The 16,618-nt window shown below is 37.5% G+C and overlaps 1 protein-coding gene across 12 annotated transcripts in view; it reads left to right on the top strand.

The window, feature by feature from the left end:
* LOC117303065 (voltage-dependent P/Q-type calcium channel subunit alpha-1A-like) overlaps nucleotides 1-13,051 on the top strand; it is a 126,227-nt gene extending 113,176 nt beyond the window's left edge. For 8 of the 12 annotated variants that reach the window (XM_033787128.1, XM_033787125.1, XM_033787122.1 and 5 more), the window contains 4 exons: nucleotides 1,557-1,637; nucleotides 3,863-5,116; nucleotides 6,159-6,228; nucleotides 7,734-13,051. In XM_033787128.1, the coding sequence (XP_033643019.1) occupies nucleotides 1,557-1,637; nucleotides 3,863-5,116; nucleotides 6,159-6,228; nucleotides 7,734-8,527 (2,199 nt within the window). In that variant the 3' untranslated portion in view covers nucleotides 8,528-13,051. The remainder of the gene's footprint in view (nucleotides 1-1,556; nucleotides 1,638-3,862; nucleotides 5,117-6,158; nucleotides 6,229-7,733) is intronic. The other 4 variants (XM_033787123.1, XM_033787132.1, XM_033787131.1 and 1 more) reach the window with 4 other exon arrangements.
* The last annotated feature ends 3,567 nt before the right edge of the window (nucleotides 13,052-16,618 follow it).

The raw sequence follows: 16,618 nt of genomic DNA, 5'->3' as shown, positions 1-16,618 counted from the left end.
TGGTAGTATAAAACATTGTGAGAAACGGCTCCCTCTGAAGCGGAGTAGTTTTCGAGAAAGAAGTTATTTTCCACAAATTTGTTTCGAGACTTCAGATTTAGAATTTGAGGTCTCGAAATCAAGCATCTGAAAGCACACAACTTCGTGTGACAAGGGTGTTTTTTCCTTCATTATTATCTCGCAACTTCGATGACCGATTGAATTCAAATTTTCACAGGTTTGTTATTGTATGCATATGTTGAGATACAGCAAGTGAGAAGACTGGTCTTTGACAATTACCAATAGTGTCCAGTGTCTTTAACTGAAATTTAAAAGTACAGGTAGTTCAAGTACTCTTGAATTTGGGAAAAATGGGGACTGATTCATAAAGTTGCCAGATTAAAGGCAACTTTTATGAATATAAAAATACAGCAAAAAGGACAACCTCATCGCTCAACGTGAAGAGATTTACAATAGGTTAGTTTCAGAACAACGTTTGACTGAAAATGATCGCAATCATGGAATGAGCAACCATCTCTTTACTAATTCATCCCGATAAGGCATGCTGCATGGCATCATTCAATGGAGAGTTCCTAAAATAACCCTGCATGTTTTATCATTTTGATCCTTCCCAATCTTTTTCACCTTCCATTCTGCATCCTCCTCCCTTCTGCGTCTTCCTCCACTTTGCATTCTGCATCTTCCTCCACTTTCCATCCTTCATCCTCCTCCACTTTCCATCCTGCATCCTCCTCCACTTTGCATCCTCCTCTTCCTTTGCAATATGCATCCTCCTCCATTCTGCAACCTCTTCTTACTTAACATTCTGCATCTTCCTCCATTCTGCATCATCCTCTTCCTAAACATTCTGCATCCTCCTCTTCCTTTTGTTCGGCATCCCCTACTTTGCATTCTGCATCATTCTGCATCCTCCTCCATGCTGCATCATTTTCTTCCTTAACATTCTGCATCCTCCTCTTCTTTTGCACTCTTCCCTTTGCATTCTGCATCGTCCCCCACTTTCCATTCTACATCCTCCTATTCCTTTGCATTCTGCATCCTCCTCCATTCTGCATCATCCTCCTTACTGCATCCTCCACTCTGCATACTGCATCCACCCCCTTTAGACCTGCCTGGTAGATAACATGGAGAGACAACTCTATTCTGATGAGAGTTATATTGAGGATGACAGCTGGAGTAATCCAGCGTACTCCGATGATGAATATGAGTATTACCAGAATGAGGAAGTTTTCACACCTGTAAGCGAGATTGCCGTGGGATTCAAAATCTACTAACACTTGCTGTGCCTTAACATTTTATCACAAGTTATTGATAAGTAATACACAGTTTTCCAGATGACGCCAAGATGGTTGTCTAAAGTGGAACTACACACCAGTGGAAACCATTTTTTCAGCAGACGTTAACAAGATCAAAAAGCAAATAATATGTGTGTTATGATTGACTCTAAATGTATAGGGTAGAATTTGTAAGTTTTGTTGAGAAATTACTTTTAAAAGCCCCCCTAACCTTTTGATATTGTTGTATATAACTGTATATGTTATCTGACTGTTTTTTAGGGTATTGAAATGGCGGATATAAAATACCAAGATGCTCATCCAGAGATTCCAAGATCTGGCTCAGGTTCAATAGAGAAGAAGGTAAGTACATTTACAATACATCCTTTCTTTCTCTGGGTGTTGTCATCATTTCTTATATATTTTCAAGACGTTTTTAGTACAGTCATGTGATTTGTCATTCATAAAATAGACTTCAACATTTAAGCGTAATAATGTGTTCTGTTTTTATGCTAGTTTGCCTGTGTTGTAGAGTCTTATCATTTTCTAGCCATTTCCAGCTCACACTTGTTTTTTAAGTGAGAAACAAGACTATTATTCTTTATGGCCTCATTTCGGTCATGTTTATTTGTTTGATGGCAACAATTATTAATAAAATACATTATTTTGTGTTTAAAAAATATGGCACTTTCAGTCGTTCAAGACCTGCATCAATGTTTTTCTATTAAAAATAAAATGCAAAAAAGCAGAAGCCTTAACAAGAATTTGAACTTATTTTGAAAATGTTTGCTCATTTTCTGCATGAACATAATTGGTAAAAAGTAAAAAGAATTGTATTTCGGGGGTGGTACGAAAATTATTATCCCCAATAACCCTGTACTTATTCGTGTTCAGCAAAATCAAGGATAAATCAGAAATAATTGGTGGTCATGTCACCGTCAAACGCTTCCAATTAAATGTGATTTATTCACCCTGGGGAAGTTTCACAAGTCTGCGGTCACTTTGTGGTCTGGCTTGACCTTCCTAGAGAGGAAGTGGTCATCAAGAAAACAAATTATATAAAACTAAAAGGGAGTTTGCAATGTTATTGAAACCCTCAATAGAAAAATGTATGAATTGAGGGCTGCCATTTTGAATTTGTATGTTAGTTTTTGCTTTGTATAAATTGTGTCTGTTATTGTGGTATAAATAGTAATATTTTTAATTGTGAAAACTTGATTTGATACCCTGAAATTAACAATTTTACAAAAGTTTCTCATTCAGCAATATTCATTATTTTATTTCAGGTAGAACAATAATTTAATCATTTATAGATGTGGTAAATCATTGGTATTTGGAAGAGCACACTCACTCCAATAGTTATCAAGAAACAACTACAAAAACCTCTGAATATTTTGCAACAACAAAAACTGCTTGATTTTTTGAGAAAAACCCATTTTGAAGATCAGGTTTGATCAGTTCAAATTGTTCTGCAAATTGCTTCAAAATTAAAAACTGGCCACCAAGTTACTTCTATTATGAATAATTGTTTGCAAGGGATTTATTTAGCTGTTGACTTTTTAACTTCAACACATTTGGTTATAATTTTCTCAAAGATGGAGCGATTTTGTTTCTCAGAGTTTCAAATGCTACCAACTACAAACTTTTACAGTTATGTTTTCAAATGCTAATTGATAAGTTGGCAATTATTTACTGACAAATTAATGTACCATTCAAGACCAGGGCAAACTGTATAGGCAGCTATTTTTTGTTGTTGATTTTTCAGTAATAAGATGAAAATGCTTGTTAAGTTTATTTCATTTGATACATGTCATTGGATCCACTTTATGCATTCACTGCATGTGAAGTCAGCAATAGTTTTATCTATGTGCTTTCTTGATCAGAAAAGGCTGAGGGGAAAAATCACTCAATAATGTGGGAGATAAACTTCAATTTTGAGAAAATTAAGACACATTTCACCCCGCAATAACCTCTGAGAAAAACACTTGTTTTTTTTAAATCAATAGAGCATTTATAAAAACCCTTCACAAAAAAAATGTTATTGGCTTATTTAGTTTGAGGTTTGATTTTCAAGTTACAAATTTTACACTGAAAGTATTCAAGAATTTTGACACAAAGCTTTCATTCTTTTTGGAAATTTTTATAAACACTACAACAAAAGATGCTATTTTGATGACCGTTGCTTATTATTTTGTATTGATCATACAATTGGATTGACAATTTGCATTTCTAAAGTCTTTTCTGATCATATTTCCATTTGAAACATTCACGATTCATTTCCTCTTTATTTCAGACTACATTGCATGGAGTCTTTACATACATTTCTTTTCAATTTTGAGTAATCACTCATTATTTCAGTTGGCCGATTGTTTGATTTGCTTCATCCATCATGATCCGTGACAGCTATCAGGTCCCAACACAGCCACCGTGCCGGCTCACCTTCAATATCTCTCTCTCTCTATCATCAAGTTTTGCCAGTGATTTTCGTAAAAAACTGCTGATTCATTTTGATTTTGTGAGCTTGTCATTGTTTGTTTTTTGATTTTGTTTTTTTCATGCTTCTTTTTTAAAATCTCTCCGGACTCTAGCAGTCGATGGATAGACATCCATCGTCCAGTTCCTCTCATCACAATATACCCAGTCTTCAGCCACCTCCAATTTCCTCTCGGCCTAAAAATCAAGATCGCGGCAGGCCTCGACAACGAGATGGCCTTAATCCTAACGACCCTTATCTTAGAGAACGACGACCAAGTCGTGAAAGACCCTCATACCCTCAAGAATTTCCTTATGGTGTCCCACGAGGTCATATAAGTAAAAGTAGTTCTAGGAATAACTTAGATAGGAAAACCGAACAACCAGCTTCTTCCGTTGATCCCAAACCTCAAAGAGCCTTGCCACCCCAGCATCCATCAGATTCTTATAGCTATGATAACTTAAGGGAGCTTGAACATCAAGATAGTAGACTAAGGCGAAGCAATCGTGATGTTAGACCAGATTCTAGTCGAGAATCTCTCAGAACACCCTCTAGGCACCCTAGTACAGTCTCAGAAGTTAGATTTGAAGACGGGGAACCACCCTCAAACAAAAACAGACACTCTTCCAAACATCTTGATAACAGTGCGAATCTTAAAAGGAGGGGGTCCCACTCCCAAGATCCTGAACGGGCATCCACCCATAAAAGGAAAGAGATTGAGACAAGGCTAGACAAACCAAATTCACATCCACGTCCACATCGGGATCGGCATCGGAAATCAGATGACCGCTATCGCGATAGTCCGAGCGATTACGCAGACTCCCCAACGAGTCAGAGACATTCCCCGGTGGACTCCTCCGGTATGTCCATCTCCCAAAGCCTACCTTCATTTGAAAAGAACAAGACAAACAAACGCTACACCTCCCCTAGTATGCCTGAGTTTATAACACAAGGTCAGGGAAATAGAAACCAACCCTATGCTAGCACCCCTTACGATACCCAAGACATCAATCAGAATCTCAGATTAGATGACAAACGTCATACTAGATCTAGAAGTAGTAGTAGACGTAAAGAAGGGGTTTACATTGATGAGAATAGTAATCCAACCCATACCGGGGAACCCCATGGGTCTCAATCCGGTGGTAGACACAGAACATCTGACTCGCATGATGCATCACGTAAAGTCAGACTAGAGCAAGATATGACAGAGCCCGATAACTATCCCCACCCCTCTAATAGCAAACAACGACGGAAACACAGAGAGGAATTAGGGCGTGACGATGTGGATGACAATACCCAATATGAGGGAGCTGGGATACCGAGCCAACGGAAGCAGAACGCGAAGGGTACCAGACCCAGACCAGATGAGGTGACTTCATTTGCATACTCTCAATCACCTGATTGTCCCCTATAGATAGCCTGGCAGTACAATCAGTCAGTCACTGGTTCATCACCTAGCCTGGCAATGCGGTGTCCGTTTTTTGTCCTATTGTCGAGTATACCACCTCCTCTGGTCTGCCCGTCAGTCTTCCCCCTTCCTAAGCTTCCTAAATATCCATCATTTCAACTCTTGTGCTTCACTCTTTCAAAAAACTCATAAAAAAATAACCTGTTCTTCATGAGTCTCTCTCCTAGCTCCTATCCTAATAACAAGTACCTGGCCTGACCCCACTATAACAACCACCAACCTCGCTTTTTTCAAGTTTGATCAAACTTCAAGAGAAACTTCAAAACAAAATTTTACTCTGATTTAAATAAAAACAAAATTCAATCTGATTTTTAAAAAAACAAAAAACAAAAAAAAGGCGTTAAGACTGAAGACATGCACCAACTTTTTCCGGCAGTTATTTAAAATTTTTGTGCTTCCCCCGAATGTAGATCTTCTTTTCTCTTTCGTTCTTTCTTTTCTTCTCCATGTCCCTGCATCATTGCCCATTGACTTGCCGCTTTCTGTTTGTCCTCCTCACTAGCTGCCTGTCTGTGTTTTTATTTCCCCCTATCATCTTGTGGAGACACCGTTAAATGCCATTTATTAATTTCACGCACAGAAATCCTTGCATGGTTTTCCATAATGGTCCACATAACCAGCTACCTGCATGCCATGCATGATCATTAAACAAACAAAAAACAAGCATTGCTTTTCTAATTATTTTATTTTTTTAAGTTCAATACATTAATTTATAAAAAAGGGATGTATGTAGTTAAGTTGACAATAACCCTTATTTACAATTTTATGTTGAGATAATCTAAACGCATGATTTAGTTGATTGCCTGATTTGTTGAATCAGCATACAGCGCTGTGCTTCCCCAGATACTTTGACAGATTGTTTTTGAGTTGTTCATCTTGTATTTGATTAATTGAGTTGGGTTTTACTTTGCCTAATTTCAAGACGTTTTTGTCTATAACCAAGGGTGCATCCCGAAGAGAAAGACTTGACTCGGAGGAGAGCGCGTCCTCATCCCAACCCCTTCTAGGGTCAGGTATGCTCACCTAGCCACTACCTCTAAAAACACATGTCACCATTACATCTGCACGTCTGGATACTGTATTTTTACTTTTTTTTTGCCTCCTTCTTCAAATCAGAGAAAACCAGGAAAATGTCTCAAAGTCACGAAGACACTCAAAGATTATTTACCCTAAAAAAATAATCCAAATCACTCAATTGTTTGCCTTCTTGTTGGCAAGTATTTAGTTCTGATGTGTTAATACCCAATTTGCCCTCAAAATAAGTGGAAGAGCCCGTTTTGTTTTATCTTATTGTCACATTTTTTTTATGTATTACAATTGAAGGGTTTTGGTGATGAGGAAAGGTACTGAGACAAAGTAACAATCATCTTGCTTCAAGGTCTCTATAGCCTCATCTGCTAATCGCCAACATCCACCCTGTTTCACTCCCTCTCAGAATTGGCATTATTCTTCGGAAATGAAAAACAAAATTTTAAAAAGCACTCCCCCTTACCAGCCACCACCCACCATAAAAAAAAAGCTATTTAAAAATCTCAAATTCATTAATTTCTGTAAATCAAGTAAAAGCAAATTTTCAAAAATCATCTCCTCCTGCCTCCATCGGCTAAAGAAAGTACCCCAATATTTCCACCATTCCCTGTTCCTCCTCTCTGAATAAAAAAAAAGCAACTCCTTTCATCGCTTGCTCTCCAAGAGTTTCGCTCAGTGTTTAAAGTTCAGATAAAAAAAGGTGTATTTTCTTGCATTTTAGTTACTACCACAGCACCGTCTATCCATTCTCCGCAGAAATCGTCTGTAAACTCACAGTTTTTATAAATTGCAGTTTTGTTGTTTTGCAATTAATTTTGAATTTTGAATGTGTTGCTTACTATGGTTTCATCACCCCCCAACAAATCAATTTTTCTTTCAAAGCATTACATGCGCACTGTTTGGTTTGAGCTTTTACTCTTATTTCTTTCCAAGAAAAAAAATATCATTTAGATTTTTTTATTATTTCAATAAATTTGTAGAATTCCGAAAAGCGATATTTTTTTGGTTATGCAAGACTATCTCTTCTTGATTTGCATTTATTCTAAAATGAAACTCTTAACATTGTTTAATTTGTCCGTTTGGTCATTAACTCATCTTAACACATAATTTTCTTACATTTTCAATTCCACCATAATCATAATTAATCTTTTACTCAATAATTTTGGTGTTTTTTGTTCCATTTCTGTTACTAAATTATCCAAACTAATGCCCCTTTATGTGTAACATTTCGACTGTCTTTATTTTCTGTATTTTTGACCCATTTTTTTTTATGTAAAAATAGTTGGTTTTGGGGGAAAGTTATCCTTTAACATTACAAGAAAACTTTCAAAGAAACAAAAACCTTTTTAAAATCCAAGGGGTTAGGAATTCCGACCACATTTTATTGGGGTAAAAAAAAAAAAAAGTTCTGATATCAGAGCAATGTTTATTGATTGAGAAAATTGATTGAAATTGATTGCTAAATCACCTGTCTTGATTGATTGTCTAGGACGGTCCCCATCACCAATACGACGGAGGATACCGCAGGTAGACCAACCAGACCCCTCTGCACATCCTTATTTACCCCAAACGCCCACCCACCGGGTACCTCATGAGGACCATCCACCCCGTGGAACCCCAAACGGTAAACGTCAGCCTCGTGAGCAACGCTACGAACCTCGACATGATGAGACCTTCAGCCAGGAGAAATCCAAACCTCGTCGACCGTCCCCATCTAAGAGAGACATCGTCGCTGTTTCAACACCGAGTAAGAAAGCACAGAGTGCCGAGCACTTACCAGAGACTGAGTATAGCCCCGGAATGGTACGACGTACCCCTGGGCGTCGGCTACCCCCGGTACCAGGTGAGGTTAGACCCTCAAATCATCAAACAGGGAGCCTATCAGGCACCCCAAGGCCACGACCTCGATCAGCCGGTACCTCTCGCTCTAAAGACTCAAGTCCTGTCCGACAACCTCTCTCACATCCACGTAGTAAAGAATCTCGTCATCCCGAGACTCGTTCCACTCCACCTCCATTTTCCATCGACGACCGACCACCACAATACGAGGCGGTGATGCGTACTCAAGACCCAGCAGATCAGGGCGTGGTCGATCCACGCCTACCCAATGGATACCGCCCTGGATCATCGGTCTCAAAAGGGCGTGGTCATGGAACGCAGGCACACAGTCCTCGTCGAGCTCCGCAGGGTGTGTCAAGAGGACATGGGCGTCGGCACGGCAGGGAAGGAAATGGAGGAACAATAGCTGGTTATTCAGATACAGAAGAAGACGAATGGGCATGATCCAGGAACACACCAAGAAACAACCTGTTCTTCTTTGTTGGTTTCTTGTTGGAACGTCTTCTTAAAGCAATGCAAACATCTACCATCTTATATATTCATCCTTCAACTCTTGAAAACCTATAACCCTTGCTGGAGAATTCTAATTCATTACCTGACATTATTCACAAGTGAAGGCTACATAGTCCTCAGTTCTTCTTGAATTATCAAGTTTATAGACGGTAATACCTACTGGTAGTGGCACATCTTCAGTCGAAAGAAAATACAGAACTGGTTGACTTTTCTACATTGGACAGAAGTCTGAGAAAAGATCCCTGTTCAATTATGTAACCAGTGCAGAGGGGTATGTATCTAATACATCAACTTTTTTTGTAAAATAGCTTCAGTGTTAAAAATTTACATTAAAAAAAAGCTGTTTAAACATTTTTACTCTAAAATGCAAAGATTCAGAAGACTAAGGTGTTGTTGTAGATCCTTTTTTAAGTTTCAAGGAAAAACAAAATGGGGAAGAATTGTTTTTAAAGATCCACGTGTTACCATGGAGATTAACACATTATCAGGATTTAAATCAGATTGACTTCTTTTTTTGAATATTTGCATTTGAAGATTTAGGATTTTTTATATATTTCAAATACTACAGGACTATATGTTACAGAAATTATCAAAAACGTCTCCCAAACTATGGATTGTCAAACTGATAAAAAGCTTGCATTCAAGACAAAACATTACCCCTTAACACACAATGGAACATTCGTACACTGTGTACGATGAGAGAACCTACCGGTTATTCCATTTTGTTGGGGTGCTACTTATTGATGCAGTGATGTCAGACAGTTTTGATTCCTCCTTCGTCAACAGCTCCATATTTTGGGCGACACTTGCCTGATTTGACGTGTTGGCAAATTTAACCAGATTGAGTAATACATACTCGTGTACAAACCAATGCATTTGACTGGTCACTTAATAGCCATGTATAGCACATTTTTTAAAGTTAAATTAAAAAAGTAAATTGTAAGGAGAGTTAGCTGTTTCTACTGCATTTAAACCGTTGTGGTTTACTTCTTGGACTGAAAACATTGGTTCTTTCATTATTACCCCATGCAAACAAAACAAAGACAGTTTCACATCTAGACTTTCCTGTTTGAATAGAAATCTTAAAGGTGTCTTTAAGAAACTATTGTTACAGTGATCCACCAACTACATCTATCAATGTTTCCTTTGCAATGGACCAATAAGTTCTGTTATTTAGCCTATACCAAATGCTTTCCTTTGTGTGTAAATACTAAATGCCAGCAAATATGCTAACGGTTCATGACAATTGGACAGTTACATCAAATATACATAAATATTTCATTTTGTTATTTCATTGGTGAATATTAATATTGTACAAATTAATATTTGAATTAACACTATATATAAATCTATATATAAACATAGCAAAATTTCTAAAAATGCATTTTTTTATTACAACTTAATTAATCAATGTGGGGGACTATGAGTGTTAGTGTAGTATTCGATTGGGCACTGTGTCATATTTCAGTGTTACAATTCCCTGCTAAGCGAATTCAATCTCTTTAATCATTTGATTATTTAGCTTCTTGGTCATGGATCAATAGCATGGTGTAGCGGTGTAGCTTAGCATTAAATCAATCATGCTTAGCAGAATTGGAGCGTGCTACCAGCCAATCTTTAAGTAATGTAAGCCTCACTGGTTTCCTGCTTCAAACATTCTTAGCCCAAAACACAAACACACACAATCTATACTTTATGTAATTTTAACCTTCTATCTGTAACACGGATTCACCATGTTGTTGACCCCTGACCTTTAGGAAGCTGTAGAATCTAATGAATATTTATAAGCTTTAACGGAACAATAAATTTATCTGCAAATTCTACATAGCCAAGTTCAATTATAAGTAGAGATATTTAGCTAGATGTTACTGTAACTTAAGCATGATAATCTTACAACATAGGACAGTAGAACTATGTCTATATATCACCTAAATTCTAACAGCCATCTTTCCGGCAAAGGTGTCTTTCTGATTGGATCCTTTTTGGAGTCGTTATAGTAACTAGTACTTTTGACGCGATGCGTATTACCAATTAACGCATCAGTGTCTGGACCCCAGACTCGTAACCTTAGACTACTTGCATCTTCTCATTTCACCCGACCATGATGTAAACAATCCAAGTAATTTTTATCATTGTCTGAAAATAATCATGTGACTTTTGGGTGTCTTTTCATACCATAAATGGGAGTTAACTTTGTTCAATTTATTACCAGACTGGTACCCAATACTCAGTCCATGTAAACCATATAAACGCTATCCAAGGTATCTGTCTAAGAAATTTTCCTATAATCGATGTATGGCGTGCTTAGTCAGTCTTAAAATATTGACATTCAATTCTATTTTAACACATCCATAAATTGCTGTAGATATTTCTTGGGATTTTGTTTTTTGGAAAACATTTTTAAATTATTGCACGCTGTTTTGTTTGAAATTTACACACAATTTTTCTAGAAAAGGATTTTTAGTCTGACAAATGGACAGTTTTTTGTAGAATAATTTTGAGAGAGAAAGATAATGGGTTTTACCATAATGGGTTGTGATTGGAGAGTTTAAACTCGTCAAAGTTTCTTTTTCTTCTTGAATTCAATTAATCAATCAATCAATCATCGATCATTCAAGTACTTAATCAATCAGTGAGTGATCAATATTAAGTTAACTAGTACTAATTTCCTAATAAAAATTTATCATTAGTAGGCACCTTTTGAATTGGAATCGCAAATCAGTAGTCCAAGTTTTAACAAGTTATATATACCATAGGATATAGAAGACATCTTGTTAACCACATTCCAGTTTATTACGTTTGATTAAGTTTAATTGTATTTATGAATGGGTGTGCATGTATGGTGTGCCATTTGTGTCAAAAATGGATAAAGGGTTAAGTGTACATAAGGGTATAGAGGAAAGTCAGATGGATTGAGATGAATTGCAATATGAAATTGCACTCCATAGTTTTAGTTGCTGTGATTCAGTTATTTTGTTTTTGTACTTAAAGAAAACATTACTATGTCTAAAAAAGAACTATGCAAAATGCTTTACCATTTCTATTATTAACATTGTGCTCTGAACAAGTGAAGTTCAGCTTATTTTTTTTTGTGGTTGTCTTATGAACAACTTTGCATAAGTTGGGCTTTTTTTAATTTATATTCTTTTATGCGATTTAGATATCTTTGAAACAATATTTAACTTTTAAGAATCTGATAATCAAACATTTTCCGACATATTGAAAAGAATTCTCCTTGTGGAATTTCAATAATTAAACAAGGTATGATAGGATTTCACCCAAATGCAAGTTGAAAAAGATATCTAAATTGCATTATTACCAAATTCAGATTTTCCAGCATATTGCTCTTGTGTTTTTATTAATTTTTTCTACTGCTTTCGTTTTGTATATTACAAGCCATAGTCAATAATTTTCATAAAGATTTGATTGTGTGATTAGCGGATATTAATTTTAGAAGTTCACATTTTTGATCAAGCTCAAGCTTTTTGGATTTTTGCTGCAAGTTGTCTATTTATGGACGTTGGAGGCGCTGTTTCCTGTGCAATGACTATCAACTTCTCCGAATGTGCCATTTTTCTTGTGTTTAAACGCTGATTTTTATATAAGTTTGTTTGTTTGTTTGAAAATATGTATAGTCTATACTAATTTCCAGATGTTATATTTTATGTCGTTGAAGTAATTATACAAAGTACATCCATGTACTAATTGACAACTATAAAACATTTCGGGTTAACTTAATGTAGCTACTAAGATTGGAAAGAACTGCCGAAGGAATTCGAAAGAATTTGTCAGAGATTTATAACAAATAGTAATTTATCTCTTTCTGTTTCAACTAAACCCCATCATTTATTGCCACTTGAAACCCAACATATTGGGCATCCGAGTGTCGACACTTTTGTCGTTTGTTTTTCCTCATAACAGATTGTATCACACCCATAATGACGTCATATATAAATGACATGAGTACAAACATAACTACGTCATCAGACCCCACCCCCTTCAAAAATGAGATAAGTAATAGATGTTATTATACGTGTTATATTTGAGCGAACCCGAGAGGTAGTTTTGATTCTTAGTAGCTACATGACCTAAACAAGTAAAATAAACTTATGTTGTTTGTTGTTGTTCTTAAGAACCGGGGGTAAAGATACTTTTAAGAAGTATACTTCTTCAAAACACTTTTTTCCTGACCTCCCAGACATTACTATTGACTGGCTGTACACAATGTATATACTATATATATCATGTGCTTTCAAAACTTACACTATCCCATGGTAGAGTTATAGAGTAGTTCATCATCGTAGACATCTTTATAAAAATGCGACTTTTACGGCGTCCATCTTCAGCGCTCTCGTCATCGTTACGTCATCGTTACGTCATCATGATGTTTGTTTTATTCACGATTCTATTTCGAGTGAAATAAAATACCTCTGCACAAGAAGAATATGATTGTAATGTGATGAAAGTCAGTGTCGAACTCATTTATAAATCTCTATCTTTGTGATTCCCCCCCCCCCTTTTTTCTTCTAAGAACAAGGCTGACAGATTCTGCCACGATGAAAACGTGACGTTGTGATCAAGAAATTCAGTGTCTTCAGGAATCGCGAGGGTGTTTATCTTAAGATCGTTTACTTGTTCCTTCTGTTGCTACCCAAGCTCTCATTTGGTGGAACGACGTCATAGGTCAGACCCTAATGGGTTCTATTTCGTCATCTTTGTGCAATGATGGAGAAAGACAGGAAAGACAGGATTCTTCACAAATTATTCAAAGTTAGTGAGTGCCTATTAGTGAAAGTATACAAGTATAACTTAAACAATGAGTATCAAGTCTGCTGAGCACAGACTTCGAATCTCAAATGAATTACCCACTTCATAAATTTCTTGTAAACCATGTGGATTATGTTTAACACGTAGCTTTTTGGCCGTGGATGTAGTTTTACCTCCTTGGCTTGGCTGGGTGCCATTTTGTTCACTCTTGGCAAATTGAAACAATCGACATTGCAAACTGGCAACAATAAGTAAATCAGTGGCCATGCAACGTGTATTACTTCAAACAAATTCAGAAACGCTACTTTGCCGCTATAGGGTTGCGCGACTTGGTAGTGTCGAGTTGTCTTCACAGTGGTGATCACACTGGTCAGTTTCATACCATGATGAAGTCAGCTCTTTGTTCCTTATTGAGTGATATCTACTATTTTAAAGGGTCTATATGAGTTTGGTAATGACTGAAAAGAAATGACATTACATCAGCTTTGAAAAGTATAATGCATTTTGAGAAAAATTTCACTTCGAAGTACTACGGTTGTGGAAAAAGATATCTTTTTTATCCCCAAAAAATCAAATACAAAGAAGCGTTACCGCATACACGCTTCTCAGATTGAGTATTCCTTATTCTTCCTGCGTGGACATAATTATTCGCTCTTAAAACTTAACTTTTTCGAGTAAAAATTAAAACATTGTGTGGGTGGACTGAACATCGATGAGGGGGAGGTCAGTCATCGGAACGTGGTCCGTGACTAGCCCGCCGTGGAACGTCACTAGAACCCACCCCATGGCAATCGCGACATGCCCGCAACGTTCGTTAACTTATCACGCTGTGAACTTCAAGGATCACCAAGGGGAATAATTTCGGGTTGATGTCTGACCATTTGAGGGTTAATCAATGATACCCTCAAACAACTTGGCCATGAATGAGAAAATGGAGAACTTTCACCTTGGGGATTTGTTGTGGTTTTTTACTGTTACCAATTATACACCATGGTCATTCTTACGTTAGTAAACTGGGTGAACTTGCATGGAAATTTGCTACTATTTTCACAAGTTTCGTTGCAGCATGTATACCCAAAACTCAAACGGGTATTTACATTTTAAGAGGTTAAAACTTAAAAAGTAAACTCGAAGGGATTCAACCCAGATGGTATCATTTAATTAGGCAGTGAGAGAAAACTTGTTCCTCGTCGTCGTTTTATTATGTTATGGAGGAAGGCGAAGTTCGTCTTTGTGTTACGAAATGTTTTCAAGATTGAACAACAGTGGCGTAGCTTAATTAATCTGAATCAAACATTAATGAAAATGATGGCTAGGCAGATATCTGCGGTTTAGAAAACTTAACCTTGATGGGCAAGCAATGCGTCAACCACATCACGACAAGGGAAATATTACTGGCTTACAAATCATCGCACACATGTGTTCCTTCCTTTTGTTGTGACAAAGTTTACAGACTGGCAAGGAACTTCTATTGTTTCAATTGGCGATAGAGAACTTATAGCAGTTTGCTTTTTTGTCTTCGATCTCTATAATGTTTGTCGGGATGTGTTCTGAAGTCTCCCCCACCCACCACCAATACCCACCCACACACCCATTAGGTAGAGTAGTTTTGTAAATAATTTATTCGTGGAAAGTGATGTCAATTTTCGTGGTAAACTTTCCACAAGGTTGGTTTAAAATTCAGATGAAGCGGTTTATACCGAAGTCCGTACGGAATTATTTAGGAAATGGCTCTATAGTTTATAGGTGACGTATTTTCCTGGAAGTTGATGCCGTGGACGGGTGGTACCTGGTACCATGGATGGTCGCAAACATCATGGAGGAAGGAAATAATCGTACCTTCCAACACGGTCGTTAAAATAATTAGATGCGTTCACGGAAAACTTTTACATCCATTCAACCACCCCCATCCCTTTTGAATTTCAATTACAGCCTCTTGGTCCAAAAAAGAAAAACCGCTTTACTCACGAAAAGACTTCAATCGAACATCCAAAGGAAAGTGTCCAAACAAGTTTCGTGAAGTTTATAACTTGGATGTTGAATTACTTTCTTGGCATGGTCCTTTCTCTTAGGAGTGTTTTGTTGAACCTTATGTAGAAATTCTACCTCATGGTTCAAGTTCAACCACAAATTGCATGGAACTTATTCACTTTGTTGCACAATGGTTAGCGTCCGTCGCCCCATAGGAAGCTTGCCTTGCTACCGGCATTTTGCGTGCATTTGACCGTTAAATTGTTACAGTGTCGAGTGAGATTGTTAGCAGTGTGTGGCACAAGTTGGGTTTGAGTTTTCTTTATGAGGCACGAGTCAAGTTTCCATAGGCGTCTAGCAATCGGATTATTATTGACTTTTGCAATAAGTGATAGGCCTACTGCAAATTGTTTATACCACTGGTCTTTGCACTTTGGTAATACCTCGGTAGGCTTAAGCTTACACCATGCGTGCTTAAAGGAAGACAAGTTTTTTGTCAGGAAGGAAATTGTACGCTTTTGGACGGGTCAACCTCTACAGAAACGGATCTGTTGATTTGGGAATGCAAGGGACTTTTCCCCTTTGACTAAAACCGCAAAATGGAGATGCATTCACGGACTTCCTTTTAAGTTAATTATTTTGAATAGAGAAGTTAGAAACATTCATAATTTGTTAAGGAATGTCCAAACACAAGGTGAAAAGTAATGGCTACGGCTGTTGCTAAGGGTTTTGCTTATGACGTATTATTTGATGGTTGTATTGTCGCGTCATCGTGCGTTGAAATGTATGGCTATGGCTATGACTATGCATAGCCTTAGCCGTAGCCGTCAAGTGCAACACGGCCAAACTTAAGTTCTACTCTCTTCACTCGTCGTATCGCGTGCAAGGTTTGAGAGACCGCTTTGATGCCTAGAGCGTCCATCGTGTGTAACCGCGTGCCGCAGATGCATCGCCAAAACCAGAGGCGGTTCAGTTTAGTTTGAGTGGGGGGGGGGGGGGGGTGAGGCACAACCCAGATCAACCGATCATTGATGATTACCAAGGTCAATTGTGGGATCTCTAAAGGATGTACGTAGTGGAGAATTGTGAGAATAAGGCATGCTGAGGATTACATGAGGGGGAGGGGTGGGGCAAACAAGAACATTTCAAGTATTTTGCGACACTCCGATGGGACTCTCCCTACAATTAAAGCCTAGAGTGGCGAGGTGTGCGCGGTGCGAAATCAAAGGCAATGAAATAGTTGTACTTTATATATTATTTATCTTTTATAGAACAAGATTCCTT

This window comes from Asterias rubens, chromosome 19, assembly GCF_902459465.1.
Source record: "Asterias rubens chromosome 19, eAstRub1.3, whole genome shotgun sequence".
In the NCBI taxonomy this organism is placed as follows: Eukaryota; Metazoa; Echinodermata; class Asteroidea; order Forcipulatida; family Asteriidae; genus Asterias; species Asterias rubens.
Note: the sequence above shows the minus strand (reverse complement) of the source record. Positions and strands in the feature narration are given on the sequence as shown.